Raw genomic sequence first — 24,386 nt, forward strand, 5'->3', positions numbered from 1 at the left:
TACAACTATATGTATAAATTGTTACTGTTCTATGCTTGAACACCATTTATTAGCTGCTACATATGCTGTCATACCTTACCCAAAAAGGAGAATGTTTCATCGGATGGCTGCAGTGAATGTTTTAGGCTGCTGTAAATCATCTACTTACATACATGTACTGTATACAGCTGTCTATAAACTCTATGGGAGACGTACTAAGCCTTAGAGAGTGGTAAAGTGGAGAGTGATAAAGTACCAACCAATCAGCTCCTCTCAGTTTACAGGCTGTGTTTGACAAAATGACAGTTAGGAGCTGATTGGTTGGTAGTTTATCACTCTCCACTTTATCACTCTCCAAGGCTTAGTACATCTCCCCCATCAGGCTTGAAAAAACCCTATTTTCAATGCCAATATGTACTGCCCACTAAGGCATGGATGCAATTTACCTAGAATAGAGAGGATATATTTTTCACATTCTTTCTTCATTGATTGTTTCTGCAATTTATAATGCTGTCCTCTGTGTTTGAAGGGTTACCTGTGGACTATTCTGTAGTATAACTGCTATATTTTAAATATTGCAGGAATAAAACCGCTTGGCTCAGAAGATAACCAGCTAATTGTGAACCATCCGTTTGCTGTACCACAAGCTTACACTTCTTTACAGCCACACTCTCAGGTAGATTACGTAATGAGGTGTAAAATAAAAAGCATTTTGCCTATAAGTCCTATCACCGTAATTAACTTACATGTTGTATCATTATTACATTTGGTAGTGGCTGCACACTTTGCTCACCTTGTTATCCAATCAGAACAGTACATGTGATTGACAGACAACTGTAGGCTCACCAGGCATGCACAAATGATGGGCCTGTCAAAGTGGAAGTTTTAAAACTACGCTAGTTACTGCATGACTCACAACCTGTCACATTGTCCTTGCTTGTACAGAGCATTAGCAGTATGTTTTGTAACTTGCCTCAAAGCATCTGGGCAACATAGTATACAATCTACTTATATTCCAGGCTTCAACACATCTGTATGCTACAGGCAATGTAAAAATTGGAGCAAGGTCAGAAAGTGTGGCTAGGTCTATCTGCTTATTTTAGTTTCAGACTATCAGCATAAAAGCACCTACATAGGCATAAGAGGGCTTCACGTTGAGCTCATTCAGGCCCTGATTCAGACCCGCTCGCTACCGGAGGCAGCTCGCAGGTCTGAAGGGCGTTTTTTCTTTTTTCAGTCCAGCCTCCTGGCAGCTCGCTAAGCTGTGGGTGACCACCCACAGCTTTAGCAAGCGGCCAGGTGATGGTCGCGATGGTCGCCACCATCGGGGCTTGCGACGAGACCCTTGTGGTAGGGTCTCGTCTGCCGCAAGCTCCAGTGAGTTTCCGGCTCTAATAGAGCCGGAAGCTCACCACTGACATCACTCGTGATGTCAGTGGGGCCGCCCCCCAAAATGGCAGGCGTTCATTCAGGAACGCCTCCGTTTGGCCAGCCACCTCCCTGCCCGACCCGCCTACCAAACGGGGCTAGCTGTCGATCAACATCAACAGCCGCCCCTTTTGGATCCGAGCGCCCGATCAAGTGATTTCTCGCTCGCTCTGGGGCTCGCGCACGCGCAGTTTGCACTGCCCGGCCTTTGACCGCTTGCGAGCGTGTTTGAATCAGGCCCTCAGTGTATTAGAGAAGGAGAAGAGCTCATTGAAACATGGATCTACAGATCCATCAAATCCATTACCAAGTACACTGTCTGCTCATCTCTCGGTCAGCACTGGATTGCTAGCTAAATGAATGAAAAGTTATCTTCAGCACTGATAGGAATACTTATAAAATGTACTTTAAAAGCCACAAGAGATAGGGGTAAATTTAAAGTGAGTGTTTTTAGAAATTGATATGTTGTCCATAGCAACTAATCAGATTCTACTTAACATTTACATAGCACCTTCTAGAAGATAAAAGCTAGAATCTGATTGGTTGCTATGGGCAACATCTCCACTTCTACAAACTCTCACTTTAGTAAATTTCCCACACAGTGCCGATGACATTAATTCTGTTTAAAACAGACACTGTAATTCTATTTAGCGTAATACTCCTGGTTAGAAACATAGAATTTGATGGCAAATAAGAACCACTTGGCCCATCTAGTCTGCCCTTTTTTTACCTTTTGGTAACCTCAGTCCTACGCGATCCTCAGTTCTATGTAATGCTGCATACACACGGGACGATTTTCCTGAACGATATGTACGATAACGAAATCGTTGAACGATATATCATTCATATCGTTCATTTTTCGGCAGTGAACGATCGACCAACGACCAACGATGCGCGTTCCGCATGGACGATAAAGATATCTTTCATCATCCATGCATGCAGGCCAACTTGGACGATATCGTCAATTTTCCCTGTTCAGAGAAGTTGCAGGATGACTCACTGACAGATATGTGCCCCTCACTATCTTCTGTATGATCGATCTATGAACAATATCGATGAACGATATCTTTGAAAGACATCTTTGAAAGATATCTTTCAAGTCATTGGTGGTACAGATCGTTCTGTGTGTATGCAGCTTAAGGATAGTCTTAGAGAGAATACACACTAGACAATATGCTCCCTGAGCGATATCGTGTAGTGTTGTCCCTGGCATGGTGTGCTCAATGTCGTTCATGACATTGAGCACACCCGCTGAACGATATAATTAATGATATCGTTCAGCGCCCGGCTCTCTCCCCCATTCCCCAACATGCAGCAACCTGACGGAATCGTCAGGTTGGCTTGCATGTTTACCCGATGAACGACAATGACGAACGACCCGCGGGAACGTGCATCGTCGTTATCGTTCATCGTTTTGGTGTAAACAATGGACGATATAGTGAATGACTGAACGATAACAATATCATTTATCGTTCAGTCGTCCACTTTATCGCCCAGTGTGTACGCACCTTTATGGTGTATACACACGGTCAGATTTTTCTTCAGATCTGAACGATAACGATTTTAAAAATCGTTCAATTGTTCATATCTGAAAGAAAAATCTGACATGTGGGCAACAATGAACGATGAACGATGCGCGTTCCCGTTTGTCAGATAATGATATCTGACATTTGATGTGTTTGCAGTCAGTTTTGTACGACTTCCATTCATTTTAATACAGGCTGAAATCGTTTGCAAATCGTTCATCTGACATAAGTAGCATACACACTAGACGATATGCTCCCTGAGCTATTTGCGTTCGTTCGTTCAAAAACAAGGGGCGGCTATGCAAATGATCCGTTCGCACATTGCAGTCTGTTCACACCTCTAAGTCTGAACGAGCGAGCAAAACATACGCTCGTTTATTTGATAAAAACGCCCCCTGGCCGCTCGCACCATACGTCATGTCCACTATTTATTAGATTAATCGAGTACATCGAACAGGATATGAACTGCTCGCTATTCTTGTGGTTGGTTTTTTCAACCGCTATTTTGCGAGCAGTTCTGAGTTAAAAAAAAAACAAGTGGCGTGGTCATTGACGCTGCTGTATTAATTATGCACACCCATAAAACGCCCGTTTTGACCTTTAAGCACGCCTGCGATCGGATCTCCACTCCCCGTTTTCAAGCACCTTCCCCTGTTACCACCCACATACGCCTCATTCTGTCACTCAAAATAGCAGGCACTCGCTATATTGCGTACAAATGATTTTCGGCCGCACTGACTGGTTCGCGCATGCGTACTAAAAACCGTACGCATGCGCAGATGTGCGACCATCGCTCGGAACGAGTGTACTGCCGCTAGCGAGTGGCTCTGAATGAGGGCCAATGATCCCTATGGCTACATGCATTTTCTGAAAAGTATTAGTGTGTTTTCTTCAACAAATAGATCTTACTAACTGCTTTGGGTCTCGTTTAAACTTAGATGTAAATCACCTTTATGACACGCCCCTCAGATGTAGCAGTACACGCCCACTTTACCGCCGCGCTCATAGGTGCTGCTTTCACAATCTCCCTGAAATGCTTTTTCAAAAATAGGCAAGTATGGCCCAGGGCCATTGCAAGGTTTCCTGGCACCCTAGGCAAAATGTCAGTCTACCACCCCCCCCTCCCCACACACATGCCAATTACACACTTCCCATCCAGTAAAGTAAAAGTGTCCTAACCTCCCCCCCGGGGGTGCCTAACCCTCCCTCCCCCCAGCCTAACCCTAACCTCCCGGGGGGTGTCTAACCCTAAGTCCCCCCTGGGGGTGCCTAACACTAGCACCCCCTTCCCCTAATCTAAACCTAACCTCCCGGGGGGGTGCCTAGCCCGAAGTCTCCCCCGGGAACCCTAAACCTAACCCTCCCCCCCGTGGCTATCTGCGCTCGGCGCCCGGCATCCCTTTGATTGGGATGCCGGGCGCCGGTCTCCGGTAAAATGACAGGCGTCTAGATTTAGACGCCTGTCATTTAGCCCTCGCCGGGATTAAGCAGTCAGGAAGCCGGCTGTCGGGATTAGGTCCGCCGGCTTCCCAACTGCATACCCCTAGTGCCTAACCCTAAACCTTCCCCTAGTGCCTAACCCTAAACCTAACACTAATAATCAGCCTCAGAATCTGTTGGGATTGTGACCATTGGGATACTGCTGTCGGTATTGTTACCATCTGCATACTGACCGACGGGAGCACTTACCCGACCCGCTATACTGTACCTTAGTATGACAATGGCTTAATATGAGACAGTACCATAGTATACCTGTACCTCAGTATGACATTGGCTTAGTATGAGACAGTCCAGTAGTATAACAGTACCTTAGTATGACAGTGCCACAGTATAGTGCATACTACACCTTGCGCTGCGTGCAAACAATAGTAAAAGTTGCATCTTCCCCTTTTACAGGTGCCACACTTTATGGTGTCACATGAAAGAAGCTGGAGAGACTATGCACCAGAACAACCACATCCTGAGCTTCCTTACCAGTGTGCAAGTGTCCCCTTTGCAGCACGCAGTCACCTATGGCAAAACACTTCCTGTGATAACAGTAAGTGCTCTACTTCAACTTATTTCTTCTTTGCTAATGTTGATCAGAGCAAATCAATTGAAGCAGAACAACCTGTTAATAACAGTTTGCTTGAAGTTACTGGTCCCAGCAATACTGAAATCTAAAAATGAGATATTTTTTAAGTAACCTGAATTGAGCACTGTAAGTCCGATTCACTTAGTTAGGAGCAAATTGAAAAAGGAGCAAACAATGAGCAATTTGCTCCAGGAACAAACCATGTTGCAATGCAATGGGTGTAAATGTGCAAATGCAATTTATTTCTGCGTGCAGGGAAAATACTGGCTACTTTTGCATGTAGAGAACAAATACTGGATAGCTTTGTTATTATGCTTTTATTTAGAATTAAGCCAGGATGCGCCCCTCCCTATCTTAAATGTCTCTGCACATTTTAAATCTGCCAATCCTAAATCTGCCAGTGGTTTTGCCAAGGGGCAAATTTCTCCTTCAGTTGATTTGCTCCAAACACTAAATCAAGCTCCATATATACCACAGGTTCCAGTCAATATGTCGGCATTCAGAATGCTGACAATAAATATCAACATGTTCTGAACGTCATCATGTTTAGAATGTCGACATTATATGTTCAAAATGTTTATGTGAATCTCGACAGTAACAATGTCAACACATGCGGTTATGGTTAGGCTATGTTTAGGGTTATGCTGCAATTAGGATTATGGTTAGTTTAAGGCTAAAATACTGTAGACATTTTGAACATGTCAACATTATATCAGTGTTGACATTTTGGATGGTTTGGTATATTTTGTTGACATTTATAATGTTGACATGCAGCATATTATCATGTTGTTGAAATTCATTAAGTCGCTATTATTAGAATGTCAACAAAACGTTCCAGGTGGTCTAGCGATGACTTACCTGAATCAACAGGTCTATCAACTCCAGCTGTGTTTTTCGGGTCCAACGGTCACCTGATGGTGACTTCTGACTAATCCTGATCCCTAACCCTCCTCTTACTGCCTAACCCTCCACGCCCTTAGCCTAACTGTAACCCTCTGCTGCTGCAGCCTAACCCTAACCCTCCAGTCCATTGTAAATGCTGATATTTCACATGTTGACATTGTGAACATGTCGACATTCTGCAGATGTTGACATGTTCCCTGTCGACATTTCAACAACATCAACATCATAACTGTCGACATTGTAAACTGTCAACATAAGGATTGCATCCCCAGTGGATTATGTGCAGTGAATCTCTCCTGTCACTGCAAATTGATGATCTAATGCTTACATAAAATAAATCAATTAATGCTGACAGAAAATTAATAATTTTTTAAAATATATATAATTAATATATAATCTACAATTATAATGATATATATTATATTATAATATAAGGAGTCCTACCCAATACAGTATAAAAATATTAATATAATAATATACATTTGACTTGGTTATGCAAAATCTCCCACTACCACATTCTAAAAAAAAACAACCTACAGAGATTCCAATCATTACAGCGATATCATTCTATGTAACAGTAAGGGGAATGATGATAAGAATTGAATTAACAATTTTCAAAGGAATTGATGGCCCAAATTTCCACAGCATGTTCGGTAATCTTGACACTCGCTGACGGAAAGTAGCCTACTATCCTCCTGCATACAGAACCAGAATCATGCAGCACACAGAGGGCCTGATTCAGACCCGGACGCTATTTGCGGACGGTCGTTCAAAAAAAGGGGCCGGCTATTTAAATTATGCGCTCGCTCATTGTGGTTTGTTGACGCCTCTATGTCTGAGCGAGCGAACGAAAAATGCGCTCACTATTTTGTAAAGACGCCCCTTTGCCGTACGCATCACACGTCATCTCTGGTATTTATTTGTTTAATCGGGTACATCGAAAGGCATCTGAACTGCTCGCAGTGCTTGTGGTAGGTTTTTCCTACCGCAATCACTGCGAGCAGTTCAGGCTAAAAGACAACCAAGTGACGTGGTTTATGACGCTCCTTTACTAATTATGCACTCCCATTAAACGTCCTTTTTACCGTTAGGCACGCCTGCGTTCGGATCTCCACTCCCTCGTTTTCAAGCACCTTCCCCTGTTACCACCCACAAACGGTACATTCTGTCACTCAAATTAGCAGTCCCTCGCTGTTTTGCGAGTGCTCGATTTCCGGCCGCAATGACTGGTTTGCGCATGCGCATTATGACCCATACGCATGCGCAGTTGTGCGAACATCGCTCAGAGCGAACGAGCGGCCGCTTAAGAGCGGCTCTGAATCAGGCCCAGAATCTGGAGTGTAGTGCTGCAATTATCCTCATGTTTCCTTGTTAAACAAATGCCTGCTAGTTGTCCAATAGCATGAAGTATGTTATCAATAAGAAACAACCGTCCAAATTTTGTCTTTTAAATGTAATGTCATCTTGAATAATCAGTGTTAGCCTATACAGATCCAAGTGGAATACAATTTATGAATTAAAATAATAGTAGTTGAACATATGAGTGTACAAAAGACCAACTAACGCATTTCCTTGTAAATTCATCAGAGGTGCATAAAAGCAGGGGTGGGGAACCTTTTTTCTGTCGAGGGTCATTTTGATATATATATTATTATTCGTGGGCCCGATGCAGGCCACACACCCTTCGTGTGATGTCACACAGGGGCAGGCCACAATCGCCAGTGATTACAGCAATGCCCGGAGTGTTCTGAGGATGCTCCTGGGAGCCGTAAGGACAGCAGTGTGACCTTCTGAAGCGTCCGAAGGATGCTCCAGGTGGCACTGCTGCATATATTCTGGCTGCAGGATGCCATTCTAGGCACCCTGCTAGCCAGATGAGGCTAGCAGAAAAAGCTCACATGGCCAGACCAAATGATTCCGGCCTGAGGTTCTCCATCCCTGATATAAAGGAACTTGAACACGTGTATCTTTTATGAAAAGAGAAACCAATCAATAGACAGGGGCATATGTATGAAAACTTGATGTGAGAGAAAATTGTGAAATATTTATCACCAACCAATCAGCTCCAAACTATCATTTCTTAAACACAGCCTGCAAAATGTAAGTTAGAAGCTGATTGGTTGGTGATATATATCTCACAATTTTATCTCGCTTCAAGCTTTGATACATATGCCCCACACTCTTTTAATTTCAATGGAAAACATCTAATTCTCCCAGCATTAACATCAGTTTGCCTAATATACATTTTCCACTGCACATGATCAGAAAAAAGTCTGCATGCATATGATATGAATCTAAGACTAAAGGCGCGTATCCACTAGCCGATAAAATGAATGATTGAATGATAACGATATCATTATCGTTCAATCGTTCATTATATCGCCCAGTGGATACAACGTCAACGACCAGCGATGCGCGCTCCCGCTGGTCATTTATGACGTCGCTCATCGCCCAAACCTGCTGTCCAACCTGACGAAATCATCAGGTTGTGCAGGTTCGGGGATGAGGAAGGGTACCGGCACTGAACGATATATTGTTCAGTGTGAGCTCAATGTCCATTGCACAATATAATGAATGATTTTATCGGCTAGTGGATACGCGCCGTAACCCTAGTTTTAAGCATACAGTTGTTTTGTTATTAACTTTTCTGATTGGCTACTCTGTGTTGTCTGAAGGTCTGAAAATGGTAATATAGTGATATAAAGTTGTGAAAAAAGGCAGGTCAGATAGAAAGCTACATTTGTGTTACTGTGCATAGATGCTGTTAACATTGCGGGTAATGCTGAATATAACATTCTAGTTGTTGTATAGTGTAATATGTAGGTTATTGCTTGGTATGACTTGCTGATGTTCATTGTTCAGTAGAATATGATTGTCATTTAGGAGTATACCATGCTGGTTATTGATGGGCATAGTACGCAGATTATTATTAAGTATAATATGATGGTAATTGCTGAGTATAGGCCCTGATTCAGAGCCGGACGCTCTGACCAGAGCGCTCGCTCTGAATCAGGGCCCACCTCCATTAATATGGAGCGTCCTCCTGGATGCTCGTATAGCTGTGGGTCACCACCCACAGCATATACGAGCGTGCAAAATGATGGTCGCGATCGTCTTGACCATCGCGACCATCGAAACTGCGAGCAAAAGCCTGCGGTTGGGTTTTTCAACCGCAAGGCCAGGAGTGATTTTGGCTCTATCAGAGCCAAAATCACTCCCACTGACATCACTAGTGATGTCAGTGGGGCCGGTTTCAGACGGTAGGCGTTCCCTTGGGAACGCCTCCGTCTGGCAGGCACGCCCCCGGCACGCCCACCAAAGGGGGCGTGCTGTCAGTCACCATCGACAGCACGCCCCCTTTGATGAGACACTTCGAGCGAAGGAAAGTCCTTCGCTCGTCGGGTCTCGCGCATGCGCACGACGGAGCTCCCTCCGTCGTGCGCATGCGCAGTGGGGACCATCGACCCACTTGCGAGCAGTCAGCCGCTCGCGAGTGGGTCTGAATGAGGGCCATAATTAGATGATCTAATGGGCTTATAATAGAAATCACAAAAAAAGTTTAGGCGCTTGCTCACAATATGTGTCAAATTGACAACACAGCATAAGAACTGCAAGGGGAAAGGCAATTCCCAATATATGAGGAGATTGAGTGGTGCACTAAGGCCCTGATTCAGAGCCGGACGCTCTGACAGAGCGCTCGCTCTGAATCAGGGCCGTCCCTCCTTCATTTTGGAGTTGCCTCCTGGCCGCTCGCATAGCTGTAGGTGACCACCCACAGCTATAGCGAGCGGCCAAAATGATGGTCGCGATGGTCAAGACCATCGCGACCATCGGGCTTGCGATGTGACCCTGCGGTAGGGTCTCGCTGCCGCAAGCCCAGGAGTGATTTTGGCTCTATCAGAGCCAAAAGCACTCCCACTGACATCACTAGTGATATCAGTGGGGCCGGCCCCAGACGGTAGGCGTTCGTCTGGGCAGCCACGCCCCCGGCACGCCCACCAAAGGGGGCGTGCTGTCAATCACCATCGACAGCACGCGCCCCCTTTGGTGCGAGACCCATAACGACGGCTGTCGTTATTCGGGTCTCGCGCATGCGTACGATGGAGCTGCCTCCGTCATGCGCATGCGCACTTGGGCACCATCGACCAGCTTGCGAGCGCTCAGCACTCGCGAGCGGGTCTGAATCAGGCCCAAAGATACCCAATAGGTCTGATAATAATATTAATCAACACATGAATCACTAATAAAAATAAACTATTATAAAACAGATATGATGAAAAAAAAGCCTATATAACAAAACGCAAGCATTACAGAACACTAAAAAAAACAAATATAGAAATTATGAGGTATATTTCTTTCCATTAATCAGAAATGTAGTCCCATGACCATATGATTCCAAGAGAATTCAAAGCACTCATAGGGTTAATAAGCCATGCTGATCTCATGTAAAGCAAGTAGAAATAAAATGTTAAATAGCAGCATTGTACTATATCGGTAAATCTGGATAAACTCAGTCCTCCATAGTATGTACTGTAGCTGCTAATACCCTTTTATACAACACAAGCTGTTTGTAATACGGAACATTGCATCTGATAATGGGGCTCATTTATGTCAGACACAGCTACTTACACGGCCGCAAATGGCGAGATTTAGCAAACTGAAGCTAATTTACACAATTTAACATATCTCTGGTCGATGCTGTGTGGGCAGATCTTGGCCAGATCTCTCTTTGCATGAAATGGGTGATTCTGGGCGACAACTGGACGGCAATGCTGTGGTCACACACAAGAGATCCGTCTTGTGGGAGTGCAGGTATACTTCTGTGCTTCCCGCTTGAAGCACCACAGATCCCATGGCATTAGCATAAGGTAGCAAATCTGGTTTCTGCAGCTTCCCACAAATATGGCTACTTTGTGTATTACTCAGAATCATACCAAATATGTGCAGAGCGACACCTCATCTAACCTTCCATTTATTGTTATAGCCTATTGGGGTGATGGTCACAATAGGTGTCAGGCAGAACGTGAAAGTGACTGTTAGGCCACACAGAGAGCCCTTGACCAGGAAGCTGGGTAACAGAGTGGTATGAGCAGTAACAGAGCAGTAAGCAGAATAGCGGTATTGCAGAGGTTAACAGTGGTATTTACAAGTAGATGTCTCACCTCAGGAGCTAAGGGCCTTATTCATGTTGGATTGCATGGCTGTAATCGCACGCAGACGGTCGATGTTTGTGCTCGTGCACGAACCGTGCTCTGTGATCGGGAAGCGATTGCAGATAGCACGCATAGTGATTGACATGAAGTGACAGTTTTGGGGTGGAGAGGGGGAGTAGTCGTCAGAACACGGACGTGCCTGTGTGTTTGAACGCCGTTACAAGGGCTTGCATAATTAAGCCCCTGCGATTGTATACGCTGGCAGAGGTCTAGATGGCGACAGGAAGTTTAGCAGGTTGTGAGGTAGGGTCAGGTCAAACAAAACTGTGCGAATGGTTCCGATGTTACTCGATGTTACCAATGTTTTTGCTGACTTGAGGATGCATGTCATGGGAAGTGGACGGCTTTACACGGTGACGGGCGTCTTGGTATAGTGCTGCAGTTGCCATGCGATTGCATTTATTACCATATTTTTGCAGCTAGCGGGTGCGTACAAACGCAGCTGTGCGATCCGTGCTGAATCAGGCCCTAAGTTCGTTGCATCAGCTGAACATGAGCAGTATCCCAGCGATGATGTCATCAGGTCAGAGGTTGCGTCCCCTGGCTGACTCTGGGTCCCAGTGCCCAGCATGTATGGTAGAGAGAGGAGACAGTGCCAGAACGCAATGCTCTCTAACGCCATTTGCCTTCCTGCATCTGGGTTTATGAGTGGTAAAATACCGTCTTTTAGGTTGTAGTAAAGAACCTCACTTAAAAGACTTTTTTTTTTCAAGTGGACAAAGCCCATTATTTACATGCAGTCACCCTCTGCAGATTTGGGCAATATCATATCAAATATGAATCAGAGGTTAGGAAATAATATGCAGAAATACAGACATTTTTAGTGTATTTAATCAATATTGAAACAAAAAAAACAAAATGGAAATGAAAATGTCTAGAGACAAATCAAATCATCATCTATAGCACATACTAAGTAACATGATATTGATATGATATTTTGCGCAGTCTTTCTAACATTCAACTGGCTGCTAAATCTACATACACTTTTCACCACATTAGATATGGGTACAAACTCCTTGGTAAACTATCAGATGCAAATTCACATAAAAAACAGCTTCAGGCACAAGCATTTCAAAGAATTAACATGAAGGGGGGGGGGTATGGCTTATTATTCAAACATTTTTACAGATAGTGGTGCTGTACCGCCACTAAAGCCACATACACACGGCACGATGTGCTGTATGAATGATTTTGGTGAAAGATTTCCCTTGAAGTTCTGTAGTGCAGGACAAACGATATTGGGTGCACACACTGAAAAATATCTTTCAGTGAAGTCATCCTGTCACATCTCTGAACAGGCAATTACTGACGATATCGTCAGATTGGCCTGCATGTATGGACGACAAAAGGATATCATTAACGACCGGTGGGAGCACGCATCGTTGGTCGTTCACTGCATAAACACTGAACGATATGCACGATATATCGTTGAACAATATTGTTATCGTAAAAATGATTGGCCCCGTGTGTATGCACCTTTGGTACAAAATGTCAGGTTTCTGCTGTTTGTATCTGCCAGTTTATGACGGAAGATGTGCCCATGTCCAATGCTGGGGAAAAGATTAGTAAATTAAGTAGCCAGTTGAAATGTTAGTCTGAGAGTGCAAAATACCAGTTACTATATACAGGGTGGTTCATTCGCTATTGGCCCCAAAGTTTTACTTATAACTTTTAAAGTAATTGACATAATTTAGTGAAATGTGATACCTTGGTCTATGAGAAATATGAGAAAGTCATAGCAAGTGTTGAAAGTGTTCACCATTAGCATCCAGGCCAGCTGTTCACACATGCGCGAAGTGAAGGCCAACTGTGCACCACCCTAGTCAGCAGCGCAGTCCAAAATTCAAATAGTGGAGCCACACCAACTGCCAGTGAGGATGCCAGTGAGGATGGCAGTGAGGATGGCAGTTGGTGTGGTTCCCCACTGTAGCCCCACATCTGGAGCCACCACTGCTAGTCAGTAGCAGGGCTGGATTAATGGGGAGGCGACAGGGGGCCCCCCTGGGCCCCCACACCTGAAGGGGCCCCCACACCCATCGGGGTTAAAGTGAACCGGAGGAGACAGGACCAGTTCCGCCTCCTCTGGCCAACCTAACCCCGTAGCCGCAGGGAGGCATCATTTGCCAGACGCCTGCTAAGATTGTAACCAACGGGCGCCCAGCTCTCTCCCCGTCTCTCCGGCTCACGCAGTGCACTATGGGAGAGACGTCATGGTGCAGAGGAGCAGCCAAGCGGACTGGACGTGGACGGCAGCGGAGCTTAAGGTAAGTATTAGCTTTTTTTTTTAGTGCAAGCGGCTTTTGTACGGGGGCATTACTCCTGGGGGCATTACTCGGGGGGGGGTTGTGCATTACTACTTGGGAGCATTACTTTTAGGGGCATAACCCGGGGGGCATTACTATTGGGGCACCACTTCTGGGGGCATTACTATTGGGGGCTCTACTACTTTAAGGCAGGGCATTACTACTAGGGCACTACTACTGGAGGCACTACTACAGAGGGAGCATTACTATTAGGGGCACTAATACAGGGGCATTACTACTGGGGACATTTATACAGAGGGTGCTACTACAGGGGGCATTACTACTGGGGCCACTACCACAGGGGGCATGACTCCTGGGGCCATTACTACTGGGGGCACAACTACAGGGCTATTACTACTGAGGGCATTTATACAGGGGGCATTACTATTGGGTACACACAGGGGGGCATGACTACTGGGGCGGAACAACTACAGTGGTATTACTACTGGGGGTATTTATACAGGGAACATTACTATTGGGGACACTACCACAAAGGGCATTACTACTTGGGCATAACTACTGGGGGTATTACTAATGGGAGAATTGCATAGGGGGCATAGGGGGCACTACTATGTTTGGCCCCCACAGACCTAAATCCGGCCCTGTTCAGTAGGTATTCCTGGTCAGTAGGTATTCTGACAGTGGTGTTGTGTACTGAGGCACCCGCATTCACCATATCTGTGTGTTATGTGCCGATATGAACCTTTATTGACTCAGTTTTCGAGTACGTCTGGACAATAGCTAAGTGTTGCTCAGCTGTGTACCGGTTTATATGTGCACGTAACCCACAGACATGAAGTGGCGCAGTGTCAAATTTCACAAAATTACGTCAATTACTTTAATAATTATAAGAAAAACTTTGGGGCCAATAGTGAGTGAGACACCCTGTAGTTATCATGTTCAAGAGCCATATGTGCTGCAAATGCATATTTGATTCGTCTCTAAAATGTCCGTTTTTTTCAATATTGACTGACCAGTAACCACAAAATGTTTATTTTTCCTCATATTACTTGGGTTTTATCAGTAAATATTTATATGGGAGTATTTAAATTGCAAAACTGTATGTAATAATCCTATATAGTAGCTACTGTATGACATGAACGGGACTGTAGTGGTCCAAGACAGTATATTGCATGTTCCATTTCTTAAATGCAGCAAAAGTAAAGTTTGCTGATATGCAAACAAGGGTAATATTCATGTCAAAATAGGAAACATTTACGATGAGATTATCAGAAGATTTTCTAAACTGTTTTACTTAAAAGTCATGAATGAATACTGTATGATTCACATACTATAGGTGTGCACTAAGAACAGACGTTATTCATTGTGCCTGTAGGCTTATTGGGTAACCACATCCCAACATAAGTGCTAGATACTCATGATGTGTGAGAATGTTGTGCTCTTTAGGCAGTCTGCTAAGTCAAATATATTGTGCTGGTTTTTGTTTTGTTTTATAATATTATGTATGCCAGTGGTTCCCAAACTTTTTTGAATCACTGCGTCCTAGAGTATCAGCATTATTATCACGGCACCCCTAAGCCAAAAATTGGATATTGATAAATTCAGAAAAATATTTGGTAAAGTAGTAAAGTGAAGTAAATTGTGCTTATCTGTCATCTTTAGGGTCAGTTATGTGGTGGTGGTGGACAGGTTTGTGCTTCTGTTTGTCCACATATTTACATTACATTGACCATAAATACTTTGATTTGGTGCTGGACCACCAACATGAGGCACCCCTGCAAATGTCCCGAGGCACCCCAGGGTGCCACGACGCACAGTTTGGAAACCACTGATGTGTGCAATAAATGTATAATTTATTCTAATCATACAATTAAAATCAATGAGAAATGTCATTATTTTTATTAATCAGGCTATCAAGTTACTGGATCATTTTACGCCTGCCCACCATCAGAGTCCCAAACTCCTGGCCTTCCAATAGAGCCAAGTATACGGTGCGGAGAGGCCATTGCATTGTCAGGTGAGCTGAAATGATTGTCACTTATTAGCCAGTCCCATGGTGTCTTGTCATATATGTGGTTTTCACTGTAACCATGAATAATTCATTCATTTATTTTTGGACCATTTACAAGCAGATACACTATAACAAGTTGCTTCTAAAAGCTGTTAACATGTTTTACACATTAGGAAAATGAGTAGCATATATGGAGGCAAGAGTCTATAGAAATTAAATTAGTGACTATAACATCTTTTAGTGACTGTAACACTTTTAATTATTATAAGTTAGGAAGTCACAGGCAATGTTTATTTATTCCTTATTTGCAACTTTACTATTTATTTACAACTGTTCCCATGCCTCCAGTGAAATGCAACACAAATCCATGATGCTTCCCCCACCCCACAACTTCCTATTTCAAATTGCCTGTGGCTGTTTTGCAGGTATTTACATAATGGTGCATTGTGACTGGATTGTGTGGATTGTAACAGTTATGCTGCCCATACACGGTGCGATATAGCAGCCGATCCGACATATTGGTACGTCGGATCGGCTACAGACCCGCCAAGAGCTGCGCCGGGCCCCGGTAAAAAAGGGGGCGTGGCCTAATCGCGGGAGGCGTGATCAGCTTGATTGCTCCCCCCACAGACAAAGGAGACTGCTGTGACTGCTTATTAGCAGCTGCGAGCAGTCTCCCAGTGCAGCCCGGCACACAGCAGAGTGTGCTGGGCTGCTGTGATGTAAGTGGGGGGGGAGCAGTGCCGGACCCAGGCCCCTCCAGCAAGCCCGGGCTCGAGTAATTAGTACCCGCCCCCCCTCTCGGCGCCCCTGACTATATGGTACCGTGTGTGGGCATGATATTGGCCAGTGCGCGCTCCCGTGGGGTCGTACATTACACCTTCAGATCTTACTGCATGTTCATTTGATCTGAGGATGCGATGTACGATCCCATGCAGCGCTATGCGGGTGTGGGAAGGGGGTGCCAGCATATTGGGCGGACCGTGTGTGGGGATCACCCAATATGTCGGCCATCGGATCGGCCAATGCGTCGCAAGGTGCATATCGCACGTGTATGGGGGCCTTTAGTATGAGCTCATCAGTGCTGTCTTTCTCAAGAGATTTTTTTACTACACAGTGGTCTGTCTTCTTGACTCTGTGTGCCTTATCTAATTGCCTGCATGATGCAGCCAGGGGTGTGATCCGGCGAGTTAGTCCGTGTTTCCGAAGAGGCAATAATTTAAAATAAATAATTTTAGATAAGTCATTTTTAACAGTACAGTAAAAAGGTTGTTAGGATGTCTGTTTATATGTGATATTGTCTTACATATAGACTGCCGGTTTCACATCAGCCTATATTACCGTGATACCCTGGTTGGCGAGCGAACAACATCCAACCCGGAAGGATGCAGGATTTCACATGGACAGTGCTTGGAAATAAGTCGTCTAGATCAAATCCTGTTTCCTTACCCTGAAGATAATAGTCTGCGGAAAAACATTGAGAAGCTGCTGAGTCACTTGGAACGAGGTGTTATTCTATGGATGGCTTCTGATGGAATATACGCCAAGAGACTGTGCCAAAGCAGAATATACTGGGAGGGACCTTTGTCTATGTACAGTGACCGTCCCAATAAGCTAGAACGAGACCTGCCATGCAAATTATTTGATACTCAGCAGTTTTTAACAGGTACATTACTTACATTATTATTTTATATACGTAATGAAAAATGTAATATCAATAATCTGGTTTGGTTTTAAGGATGGGTACAATGAGGCACAAAAAGGGATGCTTGAGAACTATGAAACCTGTGCTTTGAGCTTCCCCGACTCTCCAATATGTTCTGTTCCATGCGGTATGAAAAGAATCGTGTTCCAAGAGGGATGTCACTTATTGGCTGATTGTTCCTTAAATTATTTATTTATTTATTACCAGTTATTTATATAGTGCACACATATTCCGCAGCACTTTACAGAGAATATTTGGCCATTCACATCAGTCCCTGCCCCCATGGAGCTTACAATCTATAATTCACATAACATGCTCACACACATACACACTAGGGTTAATTTTTGTTAGAAGCCAATTAACCTACCAGTACATTTTTAGAGTGTGGGAGGAAACCGGAGTACCAGGAGGAAGCCCACACAAGCATAGGGAGAATATACAAACACCACACAGTTAGGGCCATAGGGGGAATTGAACCCATGACCTCAGTGCTGTGAGGCAGTAATGCTAACCATTACATTGTCTGTGCTGCCCAATGTAGTTGGAATATAGTTATGAAAAATGAATATATCCATTATGTCATGCATTCTATGGGCATAGGCTTCATAGTGACCTATAGCGATATTTGAAAAAACGTATTCAGCATTATACACACAACTTGTATGTTTTAGTTTGCCTATAAGTGTTTTCGGTCCTATCCCAACCACACATCACAGCTGAATAAATTGGCCATTTTCCATCCAGCTGTATTCAAAGACAATAAATCCCAGGAAAAGAGAAGCTACAGATAGAAGGACTAATGCATAGTTGAACAAAAGCTGGCGGTAATTGCTCCTGCATTGCGTGCATGGGGCTAAGGGCCTGATCCAGACCCACTCGCGAGTGCATATTGCTCGCAAGCGAGTCGATGGTCGGGCAGCATCATGAGAAATCACTCGCTCCAGGGCTCGCTACAAGGCGGGGCGGCTGTCAATGTTGATTGACATCTCGCCCCGTGTTGTAGGCGGGTCGGGGGGGGAGGGGGGGGTTTGGCTGCACAAGTGGAGGCGTTCCCGAAGGAATAAATAATTTACTACTGACACGTGATGTCAGTAGTGAACTTCCTGCTCTATTAGAGCATGAAGCTCACTGGGGCTTGCGGTGGACGAGACCCTACCACAAGGGTCTCGTCACAAGCCTGATGGTCGTGATAATCGCGACCAGGGCCAGGCTGCCCGCACAAGCTGTGGGTGGTCACCCACAGCTATACGAGCAGCCTGGAGGCAGATTTTTTTTTCTTTAAATCCGTCCTGATTCAGAGCGAGCGCTCGCAAATAGCGAGCGCCTCTGAATCAGGACCTAAATCCGTATATATTCCTGAATGCTGAGTTGTACGCATCTCTGTGGCCGGACGCCCCTATCCTTGTGCTTGGATTCATAGCCATCACCACTATCAGTGCAAAAGAATGATTTGAAAATATGTATATTTACATGTATGCACAACTCGGCAGAGCCCACAATTCCATCAACACGCCCTTTCTGAACTAAGATTACATGAGAGCGTGCTGTTACAGAACCATTATGCCCCTTCAGTCACAACTGGAGATGACTGAATGTCATCTATAGTTGTGTATGCTAGTGTCCAACTGTGCTTCAGCCCCAGAGTGTGGACAGGGGAGTAGCTAGGGTGGTACGATCTGTGCCATAGCACAGGTCACTGCAGGGCAGGGGGTGCTGTTTGGGCCTGTCAATTTTCTGTTTATTATCATTCTCACTTGTAGCTTCCTCTTCTTTTATCCCCAGCATCTCCTGGCCTCCCCCATCTCTTCCCTGGCCCTGGTCCTTTTTTCGGGTGCGTGCCTTATATCCCTATTTGAAATATAGGGGGGCTTGTGCCAATGCTCTTTCTGACACAGGGCACCAAAAAGTCTAGTTATGGCTCTAAGTGTGGAACAGCATTATGTGGAATGGGGAAGCGAACGCATGTTTCTATATAATAATGTGATGGAAGAGTGCACGTTGCTGTTTCAAACCTTTAGGGATCTATTTATCGAGCAGTGATAAGTGTGAAGAAGTGGACCAGTGGAGAAGTTGCCCATAGCAACCAATCAGCTCCTACTTATTATTTTATAGACTGTACTTGATAAATGCTACTTCAAAGCCGATTGGTTGCTATTGGCAACTTTTTCACTGGTTCGCTTCTCCACTGCTTGCTACATAGACCCCTTAGTTTTAAAGCAGACATGCTTATGATGCTTTACATTGCATTACAAACATGTTGGCATGCCAGATTCGACATACCTCTATCTTATTTGTCATTGTCGACATTCTGAAGGAAAAACAGATTAAGTGGTTGGTTCAGCTGTCGATAATGGAAGTTAGATGGTCTCTGATATTAAAGCCATTGCAGGGACTCAGGTGCTTCTTGGATGAGAGAACAGTAAATTAAAAAGAAGAGGGATGTGCTTGGTGTGAGCAGAGAACTTTTGAGTGCGATCTCCTGTGCCAAAAAGACGATACGTGTTTTTCCCCGTCGCCTTGATCATATGTCAGTCTGACGCTAGTTCCCATGGTGCACTGCTTTGTATGACACTTCTGCCAATCGTAGTCATGGTGATAGCAAAGAGACACTGAGCTACATTTAAAGAAAATGTGTTAAAAATGACTAAAATATAGCACACAAAATGTTGGTTTCCATTTTTGTTAGGTAGTTTGTATATCTAATATTGGGTGAATCTCTGTGTGCTGAATGGGACATTCAAGTCCCGGGACATCATGCTGTACGTGAACTGCTTCTATACCACAATTATTATTTTTCTGGTGCCCAAGTCTTAAATACTTTGCTAGTAGAAAATATACACCAGAACATTTTCACTGCAGTAAATCGTTCCTCCCGGAATTTTTAAAAACTCTGCATGATGGACGGGACTCAGAAAAAAAATTGTGGTATAGAAACAGTTCACATACTTATATGTATGCAAATGTCCTGTACGTCACACAGAGAATAACCCTATTGTATTCTCACATAAGTATGTCTAATATTAATAAAAGCTAACAGCAATTTTTCTGGAATGAAAAGTACATGGTCTTCATGTATAAAATTCTCATAGGTAATCTTATGCATGCTAATGTTTTCATACTGATATTGTATATAGTATACTGTATATATGTACTGTTGATCACATTTTCCGGTGTAAAAACTCCAGTAATGGTCTTACTTCAATGTTTTAGTGTTGCTTTCTGTGGTGTAGCAAGCTGCTATTGTGCCTAGAGAAAGCACTGGCTCAGACAGTGCTCTAGCCACTTAGCCCTCCAAACTTCTCTGACATTGTATAGATGGGGATGCTTTCTAACATTGGATGTGAGCTGATCGAGATAGGTGTCTCAAAAGTGCTAGACAGCATATTAACACCCTTCACACCCCCTCCTACCACTCTTTCACTGCTGCATGGATCAGTGTCAAATGGGTATGGTACCCATTCACCCCTGCCTTGCATATGTCCAATTGCCTGGCGATCGGGACAATGCAGCCCAGAGCCCTCAAATAAATTTCCCCATGAACTCGAGATGCTTGGCAGGTAAGGATGCAGGAAAATAGTTTTCATACATACATACATCTCCTCAACTCCATAGTTAGCATCCCTAATCTGTAGCAATTTTATACACTGTTCATAATTAAAATACAGCTTATCTGAACACCCCAAATTGACTGGGGTTGTCTGCATCAGCTCCACACACAACGAGGTCCACCAGCTCAAGTTGAGCCACAAATCTTCCAAGGCAGTTCAAGCAAAGCACACTGCAACAAGGTGTGGGAGGCCACCCTAAGCATTTAGTTGCCAAGACGTCATCATGCTGTATATAATGTGATTACTTATTTTTCTGAATTTACCAGAATTACAGGCATTTGCTCACCATGGACGTCCGGTTCCAAGATTTCAGATTATTTTGTGTTTTGGGGAAGAATTTCCTGATGCTCAGAGAGGAAGGAAACTGATTACAGCTCATGTAAGTTTATTTAACATGTCAATACTGTGTATGCAAACGAAAATGTCCATAATTAGGCTTTAATGTATATTAGACCTGCAGTCCCTTACGCCTAGAGGCAGAATAGGAGTAAGTAAGTGTAACTTTGTTAAAGTGAGGGCAAGTACAAGTAAGTGCAGAATATCCGCTAGAGATACAACCTAATTAGACTTGGTCCCATCCATAGATACGCTTCTTATGAGCCATTTATTTTACCATTATTTTAACCTGGTGTAAAGATACAGATATTATGACACCAGCAGCATTATCTGTTCTGATTGGTTGTTGGAGTATGGACCACTCTAGTACTTCATTAGCATCTTGTATATATTATGTCAGGTTACAGCCAACTGTTTGAAGTATAATTTGTCATTTCCATCCTGGCAGCTACAAGAAACAAAATCCCTCTGGGTTTGTTGTGTAGTAAGTGAGATATGTGGTGTAATTGTCTTATATATATAATTATATATATATATATATATATATATACAGTCAGGTCCATAAATATTGGGACATTGACAGAATTTTCATATTTTGGCCTCTATTCACCACCACAATGGCTTTGAAATGAAACAAACAAGATGTGCTTTAACTGCAGACTTTCAGATTTAATTTGAGGGTGATTACATCCAAATCAGGTGAACGGTGTAGGAATTACAACGGTTTCTATATGTGCCTCCCACATTTTAAGGGGCCAAAAGTAATGGGACAAACTAAACAATTCTAAATCTAACTTTCACTTTTTAATACTTTGTTGCAAATCCTTTGCAGGCAATTACAGCCTGAAGTCTGGAACGCATAGACATCACCAGACGCTGGGTTTCATCCCTGGTGATGCTCTGCCAGGCCTCTACTGCAAATATCTTCAGTTCCTGATTGTTCTTGGGGCATTTTCCATTCAGTTTTGTCTTCATCAAGTGAAATGCATGCTCAATCGGATTCAGGTCAGGGGATTGACTTGGCCATTGCATAACATTCCACTTTTTAGCCTTAAAAAACTCTTTGTTTGCTTTTGCAGTATGCTTCGGGTCATTGTCCATCTGCACTGTGAAGCGCCGTCCAACGAGTTCTGAAGTATTTGACTGAATATGAGCATATAATATTGCCCGAAACACTTCAGAATTCATTCTGCTGCATTTGTCAGCAGTCACATCATCAATAAATACAAGGGAACCAGTTCCATTGGCAGCCATACATGCCCACGCCATGACACTACCACCACCATGCTTCACTGATGAGGTGGTATGTTTTGGATCATGAGCAGTTCCTTTCCTTCTCTTCTCTTCCCATCACTCTGGTACAAGTTGATCTTTGTCTCATCTGTCCATAGGATGTTGTTCCAGAACTGTAATGGCTTTTTTAGATGTTGTTTGGCAAACTCTAATCTGGTCTTCCTGTTTTTGTGGCTCACCAATGGTTTGCTTCTTGTGGTGAACCCTCTATATTCACTCTTGTGAAGTCTTCTCTTGATTGTTGTCTTTGACACATATACATCTACCTCCTGGAGAGTGTTCTTGATTTGGCCAACTGTTGTGAAGGGGTTTTTCTTCACCAGGGAAATAATTATTTTGTCATCCACCACAGTTGTTTTCCGTGGTCTTCCGGGTCTTTTGGTGTTGTTAAGCTCTCCGATGCGTTCTTTCTTTTTAAGAATGTTCCAAACAGTTGATTTGGCCACACCTAATGTTTTTGCTATCTCTCTGATGGGTTTGTTTTGATTTTTCAGCCTAATGATGGCTTGCTTCACTGATAGTGACAGCTCTTTGGATCTCATATTGTGAGTTGATAGCAACTGATTCCAAATGCAAATGTCACACCTAGAATCAACTCCAGACCTTTTACCTGCTTCATTGATAATGAAATAACGAGGGAATAGCTCACACCTGTCCAGAAATAACTTTTGAGTTGATAGTCCCATTACTTTTGGTCCCTTAAAAAGTGGGAGGCACATATTGAAACTGTTGTAATTCCTACACCGTTCACCCGATTTGGATGTAATTACCCTCAAATTAAATCTGAAAGTCTGCAGTTAAAGCACATCTTGTTTGTTTCATTTCAAAACCATTGTGGTGGTGAATAGAGGCAAGAAAGAAGGGAGGCCACATACTTCACAGTATTATATGTGTTTATGCATTGATTGATTGAATGATTTGCGCACTGAATTTACTGTATTTGTTTAATATATATATATAAAATGCAACACTGTTGTCTCTCTTGTGCATATGACACTTTATTACATTACATTTTAAAATAGACTACAGTGATGCAACATTTGCACATATAACTGATGCTGCTAAGCTGCACCTCTAAACTATTGTGGGGAGTAAGTATTCACATCTGTACGGCTGACGCAGTAAATACTTTATTTGATTTCTAGATTGAGCCCGTGTTTGCCAGGCAGCTAATTGGTTTTGCAGAACAAAATGGAGGACATTTTATGAGAGGATATGAATTTTCAGATCTCATTAGCAGCTCAGAAGATTATCATCGGCCAATTCGCCATATCCCACTCCAAGAATGAAGACCACTTGCTGATAAGTAGAGCAGTGCCATTTATACGAGCCCAGCGCTGACATGAACACCGTCCATTGCTGATATGCTGCAATAGACTTTTCTTTGGCGGGGAACAGAACAAAGCTAAAGCTTCCATTTTTTTTCTGAGAAACGTTCTTATAAAACTAATGATGTTTTGGGTCACTTGTTATCAAACATTATTTTTATATATATATATTTTTGTATAAAAGGTATTTGTATAAAATAAATATGTAAATTAGTATCAAACTGACACATATATTCATGATAATATAGCCAGACAAAAATGTGACTACAACTCAGATTGGCTACAGATTGTAATCCATTCACAACATATTATTGTTTACATGCGCTTTGAAACTAGATTAAAAGAAAAAAATGAAATTAAGGATTTAAAGGGGCAATGCACCTATTTTCCCCTTGCAAACACTCGTATATCCTTTGCACTGCAACATTTACCGCTTATTATCTCTTTATGAAATTGGTTACAAGATGGGACATAACTGGGGTAATTAGGTATTACCATGCCATGCAACTGGATCTGTCCACAATGCAGTTCTGGACAGATCCAGTTGCATGGCATGCTAATATCTAATTACACCAGCTATGTCCCATCTTCTAAACAATTTCAAAAAGAGATAATAAGCGGTAAATGTTGCAATACAAGGAGCCCAATTTAGGAAATCAGCAGACACATACCAAGGGGTCAATTCCATTAGGTGGGAGTTGGGTCCTGTGCAGGGGCG

The 24,386-nt window shown here is 43.4% G+C and overlaps 1 protein-coding gene across 1 annotated transcript in view; it reads left to right on the plus strand.

Moving 5' to 3' along the window:
• Positions 1–23,629, plus strand: part of IRF4 (interferon regulatory factor 4) — a 34,522-nt gene extending 10,893 nt beyond the window's left edge. Inside the window, exons 3-8 of the mRNA XM_088471795.1 lie at positions 561–655; positions 4,830–4,971; positions 15,297–15,404; positions 16,711–17,064; positions 20,978–21,090; positions 23,486–23,629. Coding sequence (XP_088327921.1) covers positions 561–655; positions 4,830–4,971; positions 15,297–15,404; positions 16,711–17,064; positions 20,978–21,090; positions 23,486–23,629 — 956 coding nt within the window. The remainder of the gene's footprint in view (positions 1–560; positions 656–4,829; positions 4,972–15,296; positions 15,405–16,710; positions 17,065–20,977; positions 21,091–23,485) is intronic.
• The last annotated feature ends 757 nt before the right edge of the window (positions 23,630–24,386 follow it).

Source organism: Taudactylus pleione, unplaced genomic scaffold (assembly GCF_031769625.1).
Source record: "Taudactylus pleione unplaced genomic scaffold, aTauple2 ptg000116l, whole genome shotgun sequence".
NCBI lineage: Eukaryota > Metazoa > Chordata > Amphibia > Anura > Myobatrachidae > Taudactylus > Taudactylus pleione.